This window comes from Prionailurus viverrinus, chromosome A1 (genome assembly GCF_022837055.1).
Source record: "Prionailurus viverrinus isolate Anna chromosome A1, UM_Priviv_1.0, whole genome shotgun sequence".
In the NCBI taxonomy this organism is placed as follows: domain Eukaryota; kingdom Metazoa; phylum Chordata; class Mammalia; order Carnivora; family Felidae; genus Prionailurus; species Prionailurus viverrinus.
Window position 1 is genome coordinate 8,034,291 of NC_062561.1, and position 21,552 is coordinate 8,055,842.

The window sequence follows — 21,552 nt, forward strand, 5'->3', positions numbered from 1 at the left end:
CATCAGATATGGCCCTCAGGCATCCAGCTTACCGAGACTGATGGGAAATCCCCAGGAATTCTTGACATCCCCCCACATCCGCCCCAGCAGCAATGCAGGAAATCTAGTCCACTATCTTCAGCAGACTCAATGGAACCATTTCCTTAATGAAACCCCCCTGCAGTCCCAGATGCTAAGCCAGAGGCTTTCCTTTCAATCCCTCCCTCAATTACCCCATTCCTCCCGTTTCCTTCCCCTCCCTCAATCTGGTATAAAATCCAGTAATTCCATCAGCAGCATGCAATGTCCAAGGCACCCAAGTGTGTGAGGAATCAACAGTGATCCTGGAAAGCATTTGGCAGATCTTGTCATTCCTTACAAGCCTCACTAGTATCCTAAGACCAGTGGGCTGGAATGGACTATCCCGTTCTATTAATTATTTAAAGCAATGCAACAGATGCTTTTAATGCTTTCAACCATTGCTAATAACAAATTCCTAATAACGTATGTGTTGTTTCACAGGTCCTTCCTCTCCTGTCCACAATGACAAGCACTCTGCAAGGTGATGTTTACTTGATATCCCATCAACTCCTGACCACGCAACTGGACCTAACGCCAGTGAGCTTTGCGTTTAACACCCAAGTGCGAAGAGTTTCTTTCACCTTCTCTCCACTCTTATGCCCGCTCACATACACATCTCAGTTTAAAGCACCACAGAAGGTACTTACTTTGTTATTTGTTCCTGCTTTGCAGAACTTCCTAAGCAAGGGTAAACATCAGAGACAACCAGGCAATATGTTGGATAGCCTTCCTCAAGAACGTTGCTTTTTTTTTTTTTTTTTTTTTTTTTGGTCACTATAAAACCAATTGTTTGCAACATATTTTCAACTGCCCTGTTACATGCAAAGTAGATTGTAGAATGACTCAACAGTCTTTGGTAAGGAGAACAAAGTGATTGTTTAGTTTGTTCTAAAAAAAAAAAAAAAATTACACAAAATAGGTCCAAACCTACATAGAGGTTTAGTATCCCTGTTGAAATCTGAAATTTTTAGAAGAAAGTTATCTTTGAATCAAGTCAGTGAGTGAGAATGTTTTAAAAACCAAGAGATTCTTCCGAGTTTAAAATGACCGACCTCCTTAGAAGAGGTAATGTAACCAGAGTTAGGAAGTAAGAGTTTGCTTCACAGAGTCACACATTCTGCTTGTAAAAAGAAAAATAAGGCCATGACTATGACTGGTTCAGACAGCCTCTAACAGCTTAGCCCGTGCAACCCATTAAAGACCAAGTTAGCCAGCTGGTAGATGAAAAGGCAAATGCAGTGTGATTACTGATAGCAGGTGAAAGCCAGCTCATCGTTATAGCTGCGGCTCTGACATCACAGGGCTTATCATCCATTCTATATGCAAATGTAAAAGGGAGGGAGAAAAAGACACCACGTTCAGTCTATTTCTTGGAATCATTCACTGAGTCTTGAAGAATCCGAAAGGGGCCTTGAAATAGGCATCTGTTCTAACTTCTGACTTTCAAATCTGAAAACAACCCACTTAGTGATCGCTAGAAAAGAAACTGGCTAGCCTGTCCTAGAACTTTCAAGAGGGAAAGAAAAAAAACTTAAAATAACAATAAATAAATAAGGTAAAAACATGAACGAAACTATGCAGGTGACCACCTACGTTTCATCTGCAACACAATCCATCAAGTGGAAAACTCCCTTGGTGGACTGCCAAAGGTGGTAACTGACATTTCGAATATGCAATACGGAAAACGCTACCAAAAAAGCGTGGTTTCCTAAACCTGTGAGAAAACAAAAAAACTGTCGTGTCAAATTAGCTTCATTAGGAAAGGCTCATGGCATTCTATTTGGAAATGAGTATTCCACTCATGCACAATTTTAACTTTGTATTACTAATGCAGATTTCCCTCACAAGATTCATGAAGGGATGCATTTGCAATTCGAGCAAATTGTGAATATCAGTGGCTCAAAATCTCAAGAAAAATGGGGGCAGATAAAAAAGGGTTTGTGTCCTTAATCATGGACATTGTGCCTTAGAAGAAAATGAGACTTTGAGCCAGAGTAAGGGAGGTGCTCTTTGTAGAGGGAAAGACTGCAACATAGAGGACTTGAAAATATTTGAATTACTGGTACCCTTTTCTTTCTCAGGACATTTGGAAGAAGGTAAATGTAATCTTTAGGGGGAAATGCATTATCTTTTTGTCTGACTGCGCCTCTGGTTATTTTATACCTCGGCACACGCACACATCCTCACACACATGCACAAAATATTGCTAACTCACAAATACTCAAGGGCTATACGGCACCTGAAGATGAGCAGACTCCTGGTAAACCCCAGGGGGATGGGGGGGGGGGCAGAAACTTGGCCTCTTTCTGGACACCGCTCCCCAGAGAAGCAGCCCCTCTCCGGAAAATCTGAAAACTCCTGATGCAATTTACAAAGCAGGCTGATTGTTACAATTTACAAAGCAAACTGTTACAATTTACAAAGCAAAGCTGATTGTTTTACTGTGAGCCGTCTGTTAACCAGTGGAGAAGCTTGTGGTTTACAAAGCCATGCTTGGACAATTACTCGCCCCAACCCCTGAAACAACAGTCCTTAAACCAGCAGGTAGAGGAGTTCTCACATGGCTAATGTTTTGTCCCGCTTTCTTGCTATAACGCATAGACATTTTTTTAAATAACAAAAGACTTCCAAGATGTCTGCCTCGTTTAAGTAAAATAAAATCTGTTGTCTCAAGAGACTCTTACCCAGGTTTCTGAAAATCTACCAATCTAACTTGCTCCTAATCACGAACAGAACTATATACTTCACTGGTCAACCACGGTTTTGAAACAAAAGTAAAGATGTGCCATGTGTGATGCAGAAAAGCCAATGAAACATAAACTTCTCCCCCCATTTTTTGGATTCGCAGGGATTTACCCAGATTTACCTTTCTGTAACAGGTGAATGGACTTCAGACGTTAAGTGCTCTGAACAACTATACTTCAATATAAGTGACTTTTCAAAACAAAAAAACAATACTTTTGAAATAGAAAAGCAGGATTTCATTTAACACAGTTATGTTAGCGACTTTCCCAACTTATAGCGAGTTCTCAGACATCAGGACTTCGCCTTGACTCTCAGTCTAATACTTTCACCAACCTAATTGGAACTGTTACTGGTTATTTAGAAACCGACGATCTAATTAGTCCTTCCCACCGAGAGAGAGTATTTTTTAAGTTACTGCCTTTTGGGTTTAACAAGCATGTAAAAAAAAAGGATGCTCAACCCTACCTTTTCCTTCCCTGGAATCACTGCAATACCTTTTTTGATGTTACTGTATTTTGTTTCATATTTTACCTTTTCTCTAGGATGCTGAAAAAAAAAGAGCCCGAAAAATGGCTCTCTGCCCCCCCCCCCCCGCCCACGCCGGAGGGTCTGAACCAGTGGCTCGGCCTCTCCGCCCCTCTGGGCGGCAAAGGCGAGTCCAGGCCCCTACGTCCGCTCGGGCTTTGACGCCTTGGTGGGGGGCGACCTCCACACTCACAGCGGCATGACCTCGTGGGTCCCAACGGGTCGGCCGCGGGCATCCTTAACTCCCGGCAAAGGGGCGGACCTCACCAATTCCTCCAACCGCACCTTTTGGTCCAAATCGTCCTCCCTCTCTTCTCTCGGGATTTAAAGGCTAGGCTCGCAATTCCGAAACGTAACGGGATTCGGGTTCTCGACGGCCCTGGTCGGTCAGGTTCACTCAGGTCGGCGACCTGGGGCTGCGCCCGCGGCGGAGGCCCCACCCGGTGGCTGCGCGCCGCGCGCTCGGGGCCCGGCGATAGCAGTGGAAGCTGGGAGGAGTGGAAGCTGGTGGAACGTTCCCGGGGCCGTTCGCGCCCGGGGACCCGACGTGGGCCCAAGGGCACCAGCTTTCGCCGTGTCCCGGGATCTGTCCGCTCGCGGCTGGCACGCGACCCCCTCCGAGTGGGCTCTCCTCCTCCCCTCCGGAGGTGCGACGCAGTAGCCGGTGCCCAACATCGCCAACGCCCGGGCCTCAGCCCAGCCCCCGGGCAGACTCGCGGGCGTTCCGGGAGCCGCTGCTCCGGGCTCCGATGGGCCCTGCCGACCCCCCGCCGGGCCGCCTGGGAGCGGGCTGTTGGGGGGGGGGGGGTCAGGCAGGTCCGAGCGCGCGGCGCTCCCCGAGCCCGGAGCCTGGGCGGGGAGACCCGACCCGGGAGCCGGGCGGAGACGATGGGCGACTGCAGCGGCCGCAAAGGGGCGCGGACCCCAGCGCGGTGCCAGCGGCCCCCCGCCAGCCGCTCTCCTCTCCCAGGCGCCCGTCCCGCCTGCCCGGCGGAAGGGAAGGGCGCCGCGGCCCCCAGGCGTGCCCGCCGCCACCGGCGTCCCACGTTCCCCGGCGGGGCTCGCTCCCCCGGGCTGCAGCCTCACCTCCCCGCGGGCACCCGGCCCCGGCCCCCAGGGTGCGCCCGCCTGCCGCCCCACCCCAGCCCCGCGCGGGCCTCCGGCCGCGGCCCCGCCTCACCTGTAAGCAGCAGACCGCCGAGCAGCGCGCACAGCAGGACCCCGGCGTCCCGGCAGCTGCCCATGGTGAGCGCGACGCGGCCTGCTCGCCCGGTCCCCGCGCGGCTCGCGGGCCACGGACCCAGCCGCGCGGATCTGTCGTGTCGCACTCCGGTCCTCCGCCCCGAGAGCCCCTGTCCGGCTCCGGCCGGGGAGACCACCACGTCCGCGGGTAATCCTCGCAGCTCGGCGTCCCCTGGCCGCTGCGCTCCAGTCCCGGAGCCCGCTCCGAGCCGCCGCCGCCGCCGCCGCCGCCGGGGAGTGTCCGTCCCGAGCGCTCCGAGCCTTCTGCGGACCTCGATTAGAAGGAGCCGAGGGCGGGGGCGATTTATAAACTTTCCCCAGCCCACTTCCTACCCCGGCACCTCCTTCCAGTGACGTCAAGGGGTCCCCCACCCCTCATCCGCCTCCCCACCTACCCTCTTCCTCCGGGACCTGATTCCCTGCGGCTCCCGAGGGGGGCGGGGGCCGCCGGGGGGCGGGCAGCCGGGGGCCGAGCGCGCGTCGGGACGGCGTGCGAGTGCTCGCGGGGAGGCGGCCGCGGCAGGTTCAGGGTCCTTGCTCCCGTCCCTCCGGCCCGGTCCCCTCCTCCTTCCCTTAGCGCTCAGGAAATCCTTGCAGCCTCCCTCCCTCCTCTCGGCTTACTCAGCCCTGGGGGCCGCCCGGAGCTGGGAAGGGGGACGGGGCTGGAGCTCCGCCGGCCGGCCCCGGGGGCGGAAAGTCCGATCCGTGGGAAGCTGGCCGCGCCTCCGCGACGGTGTCCTTGGCACGGAGGAGCGAGGCGCAGTCCGGCTCCCTCCTCTTCCTTGTTCTTCCCGCCCTTTCTAGCCGCCCCAGGCCCCCCTGCATGTCCCCAGGCGTCTAGGAAGGCGCCGGAGACCCTCGGGCACGAGGGACTGGACCGGGAGCATCCGAGGGGACCGGACGCTGGCCCGGCATCTTCGGGAAGACGGAGAGCCCTCTCCGATCCCTGGGGAGTGCGTCTGTGTCTTTTTCGGCCGCAGGGATGCACCCGCCCAAGTCATTTCCTAAACCCCTTGCTTCCTAGAAGCAAAACAAGGAATAACATCATGATACCTTTTTAAAAGCTGAGGCGTGAAACTGCTCCTGCAACTCGTGTGGGCCGAGCACTTGGGCTTTATTTCCTAAACGCTCGAGAAAAAAAAAAAAAAAAAAAAAAGAATCTTTCTGATGGCAGCTTGCTCCGCCAGATGAGTGACTGCGGCTCTTGGAGCAAAACCCGACATTAACTTGAGGCACCAGATCATTTGCCATGACACCAATTATGTCCCCATTACCTCCAAGGCCGGCCGAAATCGCCCCAGACTCTAGGAACGGCCGGGTCTTGTCTTTGTAGATGCCGCTGGTTGGTTCTGGTTGGTTCTATCGGAACCTGCCAGAGAGCCGGTCTTGATCAAAGGGACTGTGGTGGCCCCTAAACGGGGACCAGCGACTCCTTCGGTAGGGCTGGACTACCTCCCCTCCTGGGAAGGTTGGGCAACCCGAGGTTGCCACACCTGTGGGCGGCCGAGCGAGGACAGGTCCCCGGACACCCGCCGCCCTGGGTGCAGGAATCGCTCAAAGCCGCACCTGGCGAGCCACAGTCCCTGGTGGTTCAGAAGAAAGAAAGACGGCCGTGGAGTCACAGCTCCGTGCCAGCCTCACCAGCCCCTTCTGTGTTGCCAATGTTCCTCACCACTCTCCCCGGCTCCTTTTTTTTTTTTTTTTTTTTTTTCCCCCTCTGCCTGGCCCAAGCCCGACTCCTGGAAAACCACGGACTATTCATTGCGTGAGCAGTTAATAAATACGGATTGCTGGAAGTTGACCCCTGATCCTTCTGCAACAAGTCTCCCAGCCCTGGTCCCAGTCCTGGACACACTGGGAGAGCCAAGGTGTCCCTCTGCCCCACTTGAGATCTGCTGGTCACTCCCAGGCCCCCTCCCGAGGAGAAGCATTCAGCCTTGACCCCCTTCTGCAGCACCTCCCAGAGCGCAGGCATCGTGCTGAGGCGAAAAACATCCAGATGGGAAGATGGGAAGATGTCATCTCTGCCTTCTAAGGAGCTTAGAACTCGGAGAGGAGGTTGATAGATCGAGAGGCCATGACAATACAGTGCAGGGATCACCCTGTGCGGGGATCCTCCACGGGCACAGAGAAGCGGTGGTCTGTCCTGAGAGTTCAGGAGAGCTTCTCCAGGACAGACGCTGAGCTGACTCTGGAGCAGACTAGTCCATAATACAACCTGCGAACCTTTCATTCAGCTCTAAAAATGCCATTTGGTTCTTTAAACACCCAGAGAGACAGCACTCTACATGCCTGCCGCCAGAAATAAGTTTATATCAAGTTTATTTGTGAAGCCGGAACAGGTGTTGGTTGGACAGCCGAAACTACCTTCGTCATCTTAAGACACGTTGCATAATTATTTAAAGTTAAGGGAGTCCTGGTCAAATCAATATACCTTCATGTGTACCAAAATCATTCTGCCTGAAAAGTGGTCCTCCACAAATTCCTCAACTGTTCTTTGGGAAAGTTGCAGGCTTTTAATTATAGTCAACAATTTTTTTCCCCCTGCTTCTTTATTTTGGTAGCTGGGCTAGCCTCCTCACAAAGAATTCAAGACACGACAAGGGTTTGCTCACGATTTCATTTTAGCTCACATTTTAACATTTAGAAAAAAGCAAAAATGATGGGGAATAAAGGTATGGCTCTCAGCTCCCCTCCCTCCAAAGAGATAATGCCTTTGAAGGAGGAAGGGTTACCGGCACTCTTCTAACTAAACCAGTAACGAAAGCGGTTTTCTAGATAATCGGGATGGAGAAGATCAATTTCAACATGCCTGGTGGGTATAAAAAGCTATTGAAGTGGGCGATCTGCTTGCTTCCTGCTCACACACAAAAGAACATTTCACCTCCTGCAAAACCAGACACTCTCTCTCGTTATCAGCTACAAACATTCTCTTGAGGATTCTTTCCAGTCCCTATTCAGAGGCTCAGTGTTGGTAAAACCAACAGCTTTAATATTCAAGACTGCATAAGAGTGTGGTGGCACCAGTGTGAGAGGCAGGAGGGTAGCCAAGGCCTCATCTTCTCGTCGGGGACCAAGTGTGGAGCTGCTCAGCTTATCGGCACTGGGGCTCCATCGGGAATTTCATCCTTACCTGTGCTAGGTAGCTTCAGAGCAAAGAGAAATGATACTCCTTGGCTGCACACTGCACAGCAGCAACGGGTATGGTTGGCTACAAGGACCAAATGATCTTATAAAACCCTCTGTGTTACAAGAACCTCCCCCCCCCCACCCCACCTCACAGGGCATATTCACTCCAGTTTGCTGGGTCTAAGAAGCACACACTCACACACCACACGTAGCAAGCTCCTTGGCTAAGCACACCAGGCAGGCACATTTAGGATTTGATTTGACAGATGCTTCTAAGTTCTGACGGGGTTCCCCGGGGGACACTGGCCAAGGCCAACATCCTGGCTACTCTCCTTTCCACTACCCTTGCTTCACTCTCTTCCTGATCACCTGCTCCTCACGTAGGTTGATGCTGCTGCTGGTTTTCTCCTTTTGATTTACTCAGGGTTTCCGCTTCTTTTTGAGGCTGGTTAACCGTTCAGAGAAGGGATGGAGAGGGAGATTAACTTTGGGGTGGAGGTGAGGGAGACGGAGGGGCCAAAGAGAACTCCAGGGCTCCCAGGAGGACTTGAAAGTGGCCGAGCTTTGCCAGGATGGGACATTGGGAGGGTGCTGGGGGGGGGGGGGGAGGACGGAAAGAGGGAGAGCAAGGGGGGAGGGTAACCGAGAGGAGTGGGGAGGAGAAAGAAGGGGACGAGGAGGGGGAGGAGAGAGGGAGGGGAGGGGGAGGAGAGAGGAAGGCGAGGGGCAGGGGTAAAGGAGAGAGGGGAAGGAGGGAAGAGGGGAGGAGGAAGGTTAAAGGAGAGAAGGGGGAAAGGAGAAGGCGGCTAGGGGGAGAAAAGAGGAAGGAAGGAGGAAGGGGAGGGGTGGGGATAACGGAGAGAAGAGGGGAGGGGAAAGAAAGGGAGGGGGAGAAGAGGGAGAGGAAGGAGGGGAGGGGTGGAGAGGACTTGACTTTAGCCAGGCTGAGGTGAGTGGGCAATTGAAAGCAACGTACTTCATTTCCTCCTGAGCCAAGGCAGGGTTTGAAGTGATAGTCTGGCTCGGGTCCAGACCTTTGAAGGAAGTGGAATTCATCATCAGATTGCTGTGCCCTAACACTGAACAAAAATCTCTTCTATCTAAACGTAATGTCTGAGGTTCGTCTAGTGGCTGGGCTACGGCTAGGGAGTTCACCGAAAGCCATGAATCTAACGTCCACTTGTGGGTGCGTAGGGGTGATGGGCAGAGTTACAGGTCTTCAAGCCTTCCATTTTTCAAAAGTTCTCCTAACCCCAGGCACAGCCTCGGGGCAGGTCTGCTGGCGTCGCCAGTGGAAGACCATCCCTTTCCTTCCTGCGTCTCTTCCAGGCTCCTCCCAACCGTACTTCAGTCTCAGCTGCAGCCCAGGACGCCGCCGGGGCCACCCTGCCCCAGCCCACGGGCCCATGTGAACCAGTCGGCCGGAATGCAGAAACTCTGCAGTTTTCTAAGTCATCATCAGAGGCACAATCTGGCAAATCGGCCATTTGTGAGACAGAGAGATCCCCATCTCACCTAACCCTACTGTGGAGGGAAGAATTGAGTGTCGTCAGTGGCTTCGGGCTCTTTCTGTTGACAAAAAGAATCGTCCCTAAAATCGAGTTCTAGCTAAATTGAGAACACAGTTTCCAATTAGTACCTGAAAGACACATCAGGAACGGCCTTCGGTAATTTTCAGATTGCTAGATAACTTTGTGTCTAGACTTCTATATTAAAAATGTCCTCGCTCTCACTGTTTCTGTACTTTGGAGTACAACTCTGTCAACAGAAGAGAAGAAAAACGTTAGTGTCACGATATGACAAACAAATCTTGGGTTTTGGACTTAGAGCTCGTCGGTGTCCAAAGCCCCAAGAAGCGTGAGATCCGTGACCTGAGCCGCAATCAAGGGCAGGATGCTTAAACGACTCAGCCACCCGGGTACCTTTCTTCAATGTTTCTTGATAAATGTTTCTCAATAAAACGCCTTTTTCTTTCTTTGTCTGACATTGAAAACCCAAACTCTCAGCCCAAAGTAAGTTTTAGGATCTGAGCCTAGGAAAAAAGTGAAGCTAGAGGGCAAAAAGGGACAGTGAAATATTGCCGGGACCTGAGGCTAGGTTTCATGGCTAGCCGTGAGGACCTGTGTCCTTCGCATGAGTTTTCAGCAAATCCAAAGTTTGCTGATGAAGAGGTATGAATGAGTGGAAAGCGATCACGGGGGAGACAACTCACAGTTTTAAAAATCCACTTAATTTGAAAGGTAGTGCGGTGCTAAGAAGTAACAGATAAGTAGAAACAAGGTCAAAAGTGAAAAAAGAAGAAAGAAAATAGGAACATTGCTTTAAAAGGAAAATACCGTCAAATGACAGAGAGGAAATGCACACGCGTTGACAAAATCCTTTTTCCTCCTGATATTTATTAAAAATTGTGGATAGTGATATTATTGAAAAGACATTTAACACCATGTTTTTAAAGAAAAGGATCTGTTGGCAAGCATCCGAGACAATTTTAGAAGCAGGAAGACAATATTGCAAGACAATTGGCCATTTGTTCTAGAACGTATGAAAAAAAAAAAGAGGTTCCAATGGAGAAAGGAACCCCACAAGACTGACTGGTGGAGAGAAAACATAAAATTGTAATTTTACAATAAACTTAACATAAAATATTAAGGTACAAACGGACAGGTGATTTACTCCAGCTGTCTGATCTGATGGTGAGGAAATAGGCAGAGAGGTGATGGGCTCGGACTGTCCCCTGACACTCACCTCACCCTTCTGGTCTCGTAAAACCAAGCCTATCAGACAGAAGGAGAGAAGACCCGTGGCTTCATCCACCGGGTCAGTGTGAGATGATCTGACAACCCAGTGAAAGGAAGAATGATTCTGCCTGCAAGTTCATATGTCAGATGAAGGTCACCCAAACTCAGACAGCAAGATAAAACTAAGCGAGAGCAAAGAGCTCCTACTCGTTTGGGGGGTATGTTGCGTGTGGCTTCCCGGGGCCACCTGCCCGGGGTTCCCTGCCCCTTGCTGGAGATATGACCTTGAGCAAAGCACTTAACGTCTTTGGGCCCCCGCCTTACTCTGCATAGCAGGGATGACATAATATGGCTGTTGGGAAGGTTAAAAGAGGAATCCAGAAAAGAATTGATAATAGTGCCCGGATTGAAATAAATACCGAGTAGATGTTAGCTGTCATTACCTCAGTAATGTTTGGCATGACTCTTTGCACGTTCCTTCCCTAACCCTCCCACACCTGTCTCCATGGAGGTTGACTGTACTTTTGGCCTCAAATTCCAGGTCTCCCTTGGGCCTGGGCCTTGAATGGCCCAACCCATTGTTTAGACTTACTAGCTTTGTCCTTAAAGCTAGGGGCTTCATCCTTACTCCAAGGTGGTATTGGAGAGCCTGCTTCCTGTCCAACTTCAAGTGTCCCTTGATGCTTAGAGCCTCCAGTAGCTGGCCTCATCCTCTGGACTGGGAGCCCTTGGCTGGCTGTCTGCGGGGATCTGACCCTAATAACTGTTCCATTTCATGGCCATCCCTGCACGGATCAGGTCACACTGTTTCCCTGCCTCCTTTCCTTTCCATCCTGTCCTGGTCCGGCTGCCCATCCTTTCTCCATGGGCCTCTGCTACTGAAGTCCCAGCATAAAATCCTAAGCTTTCTGTAAGAAAACCCACCAGCTCCTTTAATAAGCAAAAACCTTCACCCACCACAGTCGACCGTGAAGGGAGAATCTCATCTGGGAGAAACTCCCACCCCCACCCCCATTCTCCTCTCGTCCTGAGATCTTCTTTTCTTGGGTTTTCTACGAATCGCCACCACCACCGTGGAGCTGGTCCTCGAGGGCCCGGTGCTGCCCTGTAGCACTCCAGGAGTGGGGAAGCAAGCTTCCTTTAACTTCCTTCAGCAGAGCGGAAACCGGAATCATTATGAGGACCCTCGGGAAGGCTCAGGCAGGCCAGCGGTGGATGTGGCCTGCCCCTCCAGAACCCATGGGATACTCTCCTCCTGCCCCCGTTCAGTCATCCCACATGATCCGACTGAGCTCTGGGACCAGAGGGAATCCACAGGTAAAAGGCTTCAGTAAAAAATCCAGACAGGGCAGAAGGTGACGGGCTGCTGACCTGCCTGGACCTCCGTGGCCGCAATCCCTCTTGCTGAGCTGGGCAGGCTGCAGCTTGCTTTTGCTTTTGTTTATTTGGTTCTCTGTGCTTAAAATGTTCTCCCACTTTAAAAATGGTAGTATAGGAGGAAAGAGCTAGAATCCTGTGACTTCAGTGTCTACAAGGAGCAGCGATTATAAACAACCACTTAAAGTATGATTTGAGTTTAGAAAAGCCCCAATGACTCATCTCTTATAAACGAAGAAAACGAAGTCCCAAAATATTAAGCGATTTTATATTTTATATTTGGCGTGACTAAAGCCATGTCACCAAGTTAGTGGTACATCAGTAGGAGACACCGGGTTTTCCTCTACAGCCATGGTGTGCAGCTTTGCAGATAAGGAGTCACTTAAAAAAGAAGGTCTTGGGGCGCCTGGGTGGCGCAGTCGGTTAAGCGTCCGGCTTCAGCCAGGTCACGATCTCGCGGTCCGGGAGTTCACGATCTCGCGAGATCTCGAGTGATCTCGCGTGAGTTCGAGCCCCGCGTCGGGCTCTGGGCTGATGGCTCGGAGCCTGGGGCCTGTTTCCGATTCTGTGTCTCCCTCTCTCTCTGCCCCTCCCCCGTTCATGCTCTGTCTCTCTCTGTCCCCAAAAAATAAATAAACGTTGAAAAAAAAAAAAAAAAGAAGGTCTTGTATTTTGTCCTGTATGGTATTTGTCAACATTAATAGTGTTAGGCAATTCAAGGAGCCTGACCACACCTAAAAGTCAGAAAGTGTACAACAGGCCCCTAGGAGCACCATTCGCTGCTTAGGAGAACCCTCTAGGACCATGCAGGAAATTTCCAGACTGCCGGTCTGGTCCCTTGACACCAAAAGGAAGACCAACTCTGGGGCGCCCAGGGGGCTCATTTGGTTGAGCGTCGGCTCTTGACTTGAGCTCAGGTCATGATCTCATGGTTCATGAGTTCGCACACCACATCCGGCTGTGTGCTGGTGATGTGGAGCCTGCTTGGAATTCTCGCTCTCTCTCTCTCTCTCTCTCTGCCCCTCCCCCACTTGCCCATGCACTCTTTCTCTCTCTCAAAAATAAATTTAAAAACTTCAAAAAAAAAAAAAAAGGAAGACCGCCTCTGACCGCAAAGGAGGACACGAAGATCTCAGTCTTAGGAGGAAGGTGTATTAGGAAGGCAGGGGACCCACCCCGCCAAGAGCAAAGGCACACACCCCAGTCTGGAGTTGGAGTCCCTGAGGACTGCTGATGTGCGGCCCCCTACCTCCACAGGTGCTTGGCTTACCTGCAACTCGACCTCAGGGAGTGCTGGAAGACAGGGTTTCGGTGCGATCCCTGAGACGAGACGTGTAACCCTCAGGTCCTCTAGTGTGTCCAAAGCACTTGTCATTATCTTCTCATGCTGGGACCTTCCACCTGCGTGTGACACGCCCTGACAATCCCCATCTGCCTGTTAAGCTCTCACCCCCTAGACAGTTCGTGGCCCAAGTGCCATCTGCACTCTGAAGACTTTCCCGAGCACCCCAGTCAGCTGGACCCCGCTTCCCCCCTAGAACGCCCAGCTCTGAGCTTTTATCTTGCACCTTCTTGTTTAGAGACTATAGGGAAACAACAAGGGAATGCTTTTAGGATTTAAATGCTTGTTTAAAAAGCAAATATAGGGGTTCCTGGCTGGCTCAGATGGAGGAGCAGGTGACTCTTGATCTCGAGCCCCACATTGGGCGTAGAGATTGCTTAAAAATAAAATATTAAAAAAAAATAAAATAGAGGTGCCTGGGTGGCTCAGTTGGTTAAGCTTCCGAGTTCGGCTCAGGTCACGATCTCACGGTTGGTGAGCTCGAGCCCCGCGTCGGGCCCTGTGCTGACAGCTCGGAGCCTGGAGCCTGCTTCGGATTCTGTGTCTCCCTCTCTCTGCTCCTCCCTGCTCACACTCTCTTTCTCTCAAAAATAAACATTGAAGAAAATTAAAAATAAATAAATAAAATAAAAATAAATAAATAAAAAGCAAATATAATGGATATACAGTTAGGCATGCTTTGGTTGCAAGGAACAATGTACCTAACGTTAATGAGATGAAGGCAAAATTTATTTATCTCACAGAGCAAGGAGTCTGGGGAAGGCAGTTGGATGTGATGATCCACAATGCTACAAAGTACCCAAGCAAGCTGCCTCTGTCTTTCTGCCCTGCTATCTCTGATGTTGCTTGATGGTTATGAATTGATTTGTTAAACTATAGTCAAAGCAGGCAGTGGGGCAAAGCGGTCTTCTCCTTGCCAGGCTCTTATCAATTAAGAAACAATCTCCCATCAGCTACCCAGAAGAATCCCCTTTATGTCTCATTGGCCAGAACCGGGTCATATGTCAACATTTAGACCGATCATTGGCAACGGGGAATAGCGTTAACTTCACTGGCTTTGGCCAATCAAGATTAATTACCACCCTCACCCCTGTCTGCCCAACAAAAACTACTGGTCAGGGGGTGCTTGGGTGGCTCAGTCACTTAAGCCTTCAGCTCAGGTCACGATCTCAGGGTTGGGGAGTTCGAGCTCTGCGTAGGGCTCTGTCCCTCTCCTAGAACAAAGGATCTCCTTTTAGGCTGCCACCAGCTAGACCAAGATCAGAGATCTCTTAGTGACCAGGAGGGAGACAAATTATCTTTTGTGTAAGCATCAACCTCAGCTAGAGTAAGTACATGGATAGCCACTGATATATGACACATGAGAGCCATAACAATTGACCTTCCTAACCCCTGTGAATGCCTTTTGACTTTCAAGCCTTCCTCAAATCTAGCCAGACATACATATGTCATCGTATCTCCTGTTTATTTACTTCCATCAAGATTCTTACTTCCTCTATGCTAGCCCGTTCATTGCCCCAGAACACACTATGTCGTTCATTCATTTATTCCATAGGCATTCCATGAGCATTCATCGAACGCCTGTCAAGTTCTGTGCATTAGATGAGAGCTATTCTCTAGAAAATGGTAGTGCAAGGGCACCCGGGTGGCTCAGCTGGTTAAGCGTCTGACTCTTGGTGTTGGCTCAGGTCATGACCTCACAGTTTCCGTGAGTTCGAGCCCCACATCTGGATCTGTGCTGGCAGCACAGAGTCTGCTTGGGCTTCTCTCTCTCTCTCTCTCTCTCTTTCTCTCTGCCCCTTCCCTGTTCAAGCTGTCTCTGTCTCTCTCAAAGTAAATAAATAAACAAAAAAAAAAAAAAAAAAAAAGAAAGAAAGACAAGAGAGACCTGTCTCTGGACGACACAAAGGAAGCCCTGAACCATCTACTTCTTCTAGATTGTTTCATGAGAAAAAATAACATACCTTTTTCTCTTTTATTGAGCCACTGTATTTTTGAATCTCTTAGCCTAAGCCCTAACTACTATAAAAGTCCCTCCAGATTACTTGTCACAGGCTGAATGGCGGTCCCTCAACATTCATATGTTGAAATCCTGACTTCCAGTATCTCAGAATGTGATTATACTGGAAGATAAGGTCTTTAAAGAGGTAACTAAAGTTAAATGAGGTTATTAGGGTAGCCCTAAACAATACAACGGGTGTCCTTAGAAGAAAAAAAGGATTGGACACAGAAGCAAGACCATGCAAAGACACAAGGAGAGAAGATGGCCAACTACGAGGAAGAAACCAACCGAAGGTTTTCCAAGAAAACCTTGATCTTGGACTTCTGACCTCCAGAGCTATGAGAAAACAAATGTCGGTTGTTTAAGCCACCCAGTCTGTGTTACCTTGTTACGGGGGCCCCACTAGACTAATACTACTCTTCCCTGACTCTTTCTTAATTCTTAAAACTACAATTTTATCTTCTAGTTAATAACTCACAACATAAATCTTAATTTTCTAATGTTCACACCTTTGTTAAAATTTCACTAAGGGTAGGGAACATACCTTAAACTTTTATAGACCTTCTGTTGTTATTGTAATTTTGAAACTAAAAACTAGACAATCCTTTAGCAGAATTAGTAACGAAAAAAAAGACAGGACAAATATATATATATATATTATATGTAATATATTTATTTTTATATATTTATATATTATATTATATTTTTTAAACGTTTTAAATAAATAATAATAATTTAATATATATATATTAGTAATAGTAATGACAAGGGGCTCCACAAAGTGGCTAAATATACAGGTACAGTCCGGAGTTTTTTGTTTTTTTTGTTTTTTTTTTTTTTCAACGTTTATTTATTTTTGGGACAGAGAGAGACAGAGCATGAACGGGGGAGGGGCAGAGAGAGAGGGAGACACAGAATCGGAAACAGGCTCCAGGCTCTGAGCCATCAGCCCAGAGCCCGACGCGGGGCTCGAACTCCCAGACCACGAGATCGTGACCTGGCTGAAGTCGGACGCTTAACCGACTGCGCCACCCAGGCGCCCCCAGTCCGGAGTTTTAAAAAAATCATAAGAAAATTCTCAACTACAGTATGCAAATCATTTTGAAAGCTTAAGCTTGTAAGTGATTAAGCAATTACTTGCAGGGAAAAAATACAAACTTGGACCGGTTTTGCGTGGCCATGTCTTGGTTAAAATGAGAGATGAGATTTATAGCAAAGCATGTCCCTCCTCTAATACCTAAAGAGGAAAAAAACCCATGAAAACCATCCCCAAAATATGTGGTAACAGCAGACAGGCAAGGACAGAATTACAACTTACTGAAATACACTTCAACTATCAGGAAGGGGGGAGAGGCGGAACCTTCTGGAGCATGACAGAGAAGCACAGCAAGCCTAGACTTCTAATTCCACCCAAAACCATACCAGCGATCGCTTCTCGGCCTTTTGGCTAAGATCAAGTGCAAAGCCATACCAGTGAGTAGACAAATCCTAAGAATTCTTCCTGATAACCCGCGTGAATACCCACCGGGGAGGACAAGCTACGCAAACACCTTCACCTTTTCCCCCTTCTGTCTGACAAACAGCGACAATAGAGAAACAAGTGAGCACATCACAAGAAACAGTCTCAAATCTGAGAACATTCTCCTCATGGGCCTTGGGATTCCTGGTACCGGCATTTTAACAAGAGCTCAGAAGAGAGGAACCGGTCTCATAGCCTAACAAATACTATTTAGCACCCCAGAGAAACTCTTCCTTTCCCACTCTCCTCTCATTCCTGTTAAACAAACAAACAAATATGCAAAGCTCACCGTCAAACTATAATTTGGAGGAGAAAAACTGTTTTTAGATACAGGGGAGAAGGAGCAAAAAAGTCACCCACTTTGTAACAGAGAAAATACAAGGTCTGGACAGAATCGCTCAAGATTAAAAAACAAAACAAAACAAAAAACCAGCGTGACCACTATGCAAATTTGCTGCATGAGGGAAGGAAAGAAAAAAAAGCAAGAGGAAGAGAGGCAACAAGCAGGCACAAGACCAGCAAAGAACCAAAATTAGGAGAAAACTTCCCTCAAATAGAAGAAGAAAACTCTTCCTGATCTCTTTACACAAGGGAATAATTCTTTTTTAAGCCCGTGAATCAATAAAACAAGGGCTCACAGATCATACGGGAAGCGTGGAGAAGATAATGCTAGATGTTCACCAAATCTCGGGTCATTTCCTTCTTCCCAGCACACAGGCGTTTCGCATTCCTTTGCCTTTCTTGTAGCCACCACGGCCATCTGACAAGTTCTGGGTGAGAAGTGTACATTCTAAATAGCAAATGTAAATGACATGTGTCCATTCCAGGCCAATTGCAGAGAATTGGAGGTCAGCAGATATGAGTTCTTCACGCTGTCATTTCTCTGGCCACAGCAACTTAGGCTAGGACAAGGCTTCTGAGATGCAGAATATCTTGGGCTCTGAGTTCTCTCCGGAAAGGAACCACCCTGGAAAGCTGTCAGCCTTCAGCTAACTTTGCATGAGAAAGAAAGAAACCTGTATGTGATCAACTTAGGAGAAGCCGTGGCCAGTTAGTTACTTAGTTAATTACTTAGTCAATAGCGTGACCTAGCCCAGCCTAATATTCTTGAAACAACAGAATGAAATTTAAAAAGAATCTGCCCACACAAGAAAACCAACAACATCATCACATAAATAGGTATATACATTAGGAACGAAAAGAACAGACCGATACCATTGAAAACCTAATTGTTAACATAAAGGAAAGTCTTGAAATCGTGGAAAAAATATATATGTAACAGGACAACCATATGAGAGCAACTGATGAGAACACAGGGAAGTGAAAAGATTAACCGATTCATTCCAACGTAAGACAGTTGATGTCCCTAAAGTAGAAAGTGTTTGAAAGATTAAAAATTAAAGTAATCTTTAAAAATTAAAGAGGGGCACCTGGGTGGCCCAGTCGGTTAAGTGGCCGTCTGCCTCGTGACTTCGGCTCAGGTCACGATCTCACAGTTTGTGAGATCAAGCCTCACGTTGGGCTCTGTGCTGACAGTACAGAGTCTGTTTGGGATTCTCTCTCTCCTGCTTTCTCTGCCCCTCCTCCACTCATTCTCTCTCTCTCTCTCTCTCTCTCTCTCAAAAATCAACAAAGAAACTTAAAAAAATTAAAATTAAAGAGAATATTTATTCAAATTTTGCGAGACAAATTCTATAAAAAAAAAAAAAAAAAAAACCTGACTCCACAGACCAAAATGACAAATCCTATTTCAGGAGATTTTAAGATAGCACAATACCAAAGAGATATATTCTAATTAAACTATTGAACGCTAAGGATAAAGGAAGGATTTATCAGGTATTAGGGCAGAAAAGCAAATTACCTCCAAAGAGAGAAATTAGACTGGCCACAGGGTTCTCCTCGTGACCTTCAGGGGCACTGCCTTCAAGGCTCTGAGGAAAGGGATATTGGACCAGGCCAGGATGTCCTGGTGGATATTTCTCAAAAATCGCGGAATTTGGGGAATACAATGCTCTGGCCCTTCATGGAAAAGCTGGATGACTCAACAACAAATTCCAGCCAATTAAAAAAATTTATCAAATATAAGAACTCAGGAATGAGGAAGCCATGGTAAAGGATTTAAAATGAACACTAAATCCATCTGAAGACACAAATATATATACACATGCGTAGTAAACAACTCCTGGGTGTATGTTACTTACTAGAATGTACACGTTGTAAATTGGGACAAAGAGCAGGAGGGGAAGAAAATGGGAGGAAATAAAATACTACTGTCCTCTGCTCTCATGGCGGGGAGTAATACTGCCTAAAATTTGGAAAAAAAAAAAAAGAGGTAATTTTTAAAGATTGCAATGGATGTAATAGCTTAATTTTTAAAAAATTTCTTCTTGGGGTGCCTGGGTGGCTCAGTCACTTGAGTGATGTTGATTTCTGTGTAGGTCACGATCCCAGGGTCATGAGATCAGGCCCTGCATCAGGCTTATTGTTGAGAGTGGAGCCTGCTTAGGACTCTCTCTTTCCCTCCGCCCCTCTTCTCTGCTCATGCTCCGTCTCTTCTAAAAAAAAAAAATTTTTTTTTCTTAATTTTCTTCTTGGGGCCATTGGCTGGTTTAGTCAGAGCATGACTCTTGATTTAGGGTTGTGAGTTCAACCCTAAGTGTGTAGAGATTACTTAAAAATAAAACCTGAAAAAATTTTTTTCTTCTTAACCTATAGAGAAAACTTAAAGGAATTATCTCTTCTCATTTTTCTGCAGTTCAGTTTCACTTTAACTTTTTTCTTGGATAAATTCAAATAAAATGAACAGTATTTATAAATATTCCTATCTATCTATCTAAAATAGATTTATAAATATTCGTTCCTCCATCATTCATCCATCTTTCTATCTGCATTTTATTTGTATGAATGCATTAAACATGGTCTGGAATAAATGTTGATTTAGTTAGTCATTTTTTTTTTCTTAAAGGTGGGGTTTGGAGTAACTTAAAAAAAAACTTTCATTTTTACACGTAAAAAGATGCTCAACATCACTCATCATCAGGAAAATGCAAATCAAAACTACAATGAGATATTACCTCAAGCCAGCCAGAATGGCTAAAATCAAAAACACAAGAAACAAGTGTTGGCAAGGTGTAGATCTTGCACTAGAGATAAAGAGATAGAGAAAATCAAGAAACCTTCGTGCAGTGTTGGTGGGAATGCAAACTGGTACAGCCATTGTGGAAGACAGTGCACAGATTCCTCAAAAAGTTAAAAATAGAACTAGCCTACATCCAGCAATTGCACTACTGCGTTTTTTCCCCGAAGAATACCAAAACACTAATTCAAAGGGATACATGCACCCCTATGTTTATTGCAGCATTATTTACAATAGCTAAATTATGGAAGCAGCCCGAGGGTCCATCAACAAATGAATGGATAAAGAAGAGGTGGTACACACACACATACACACACACACACACACACACAGGAATATTATTCAGCCATAAAAAGGAATGAAATATTGCCATTTGCCACAACCTGGACAGAGCTAGAGAGTATAATGCTAAGTGAAATAAATCAGTCAGAGAAAGACAAACACCGCATGATTTCACTCATATGCGGAAGGTAAGAAACAAAACAAACGAACATGGGGAAAAAGAGAGAAGGAGAAAGAAACAAAGAAACAGACTCTTAACTGGAGAGAACAAATTGATAGTTACCAGATGGGAGGTGGGGGGGGGGATGGGTGAAACAGGTGAAGGGGATTAAGGGTACAGTTATTATAAGGAGCACCAAGTAATATATAGAATTGTTGAATCACTATATTGGACACCTGAAACTAATATAACACTGTACGTGAACTACACTGGAATTAAAATAGAAAACCCAAGCGGAGCCTGGGTGGCTCAGCTGGTTGAGTGACCGATTTTGGCTCAGGTCATGATCTTGTAGTTCATGGGTTCCAGCCCTGCATCCGGCTCTGTGCTGACAGCTCGGAGCCTGGAGCCTGCTTTGGATTCTGTGTCACCCTCTCTCTCTGCCCGTCCCCCTCTTGCTCTCTCTCAAAAATAAACAAACATTAAAAATAATAAAAATTAAAAACTTAATAAATAAATAAAACAGTAAAAAAAGTCAAAAGACTTCCACTCTTATACTTTGTGCATATATTACCTTGACAAAATTGACATGATGCTTTTTTCCCTCAAAAACAGTTGAGCATATATATCAGAGTATTTAAAATGGTGAAACTGGAATTATTGTAATTTCTGTCTACTTTCCTTTTAATTTAAAAACTGAAACTAAAACTTTGCGACTCAAGAGAAATCAGAAAACTCAAATAGATCAATAACCATTAAAGAGATTGAATTAATGCCTCGCCCCAAATCATCTCCTTCCCACCCACTCCCCTACCCAAAATATGTATCACACATAGTTTCCCAGGTATGTTTTAATACATATTCCAATGTCAGCTCATCTGTCTCATAAAGCTGACCCAAAGAAGAAAAAGCTAACTAATTTGCTTTATAAGGTTACCATAACCTTGATTCCAAAGCCAAATAAAGAAAAGTGCAAGAATTAAAGCTATAAACTGATTTCACTTACGAATATTGCAGGCAGAAATTCTTTTTTTCTTCAAGTTTCTTTTTTTTTAATTCTAGTTAGTTAACATACAGGGGATATTGTTTTCAGGAGTACAATTTAGTGATTCATCACTTACATGTAACACCCAGTGCTCAACACAACAAGTGCCCTCCCTTAATGCCCATTACCCATTTAGTCCATCCCCCACAGACCTGCCTCCATCAACCCTCAGTGTGTTCTCTACTGTAAAGAACCTCTTATGGTTTGTTTCCCTCTTCTTTTTTCCCTCACCTTCCCATGTTTTTATCTG

At 47.1% G+C, this 21,552-nt stretch overlaps 1 protein-coding gene across 1 annotated transcript in view; it reads right to left on the reverse strand.

The window, feature by feature from the left end:
• Positions 1–5,060, reverse strand: part of FLT1 (fms related receptor tyrosine kinase 1) — a 177,069-nt gene extending 172,009 nt beyond the window's left edge. Inside the window, exons 1-2 of the mRNA XM_047876110.1 lie at positions 4,968–5,060; positions 4,511–4,844 (exon numbers count right to left, since the gene is read on the reverse strand). Of these exons, the coding sequence (XP_047732066.1) occupies positions 4,511–4,574 (64 nt within the window). The 5' untranslated portion in view covers positions 4,575–4,844; positions 4,968–5,060. The remainder of the gene's footprint in view (positions 1–4,510; positions 4,845–4,967) is intronic.
• Between the last annotated feature and the right edge of the window lie 16,492 nt (positions 5,061–21,552).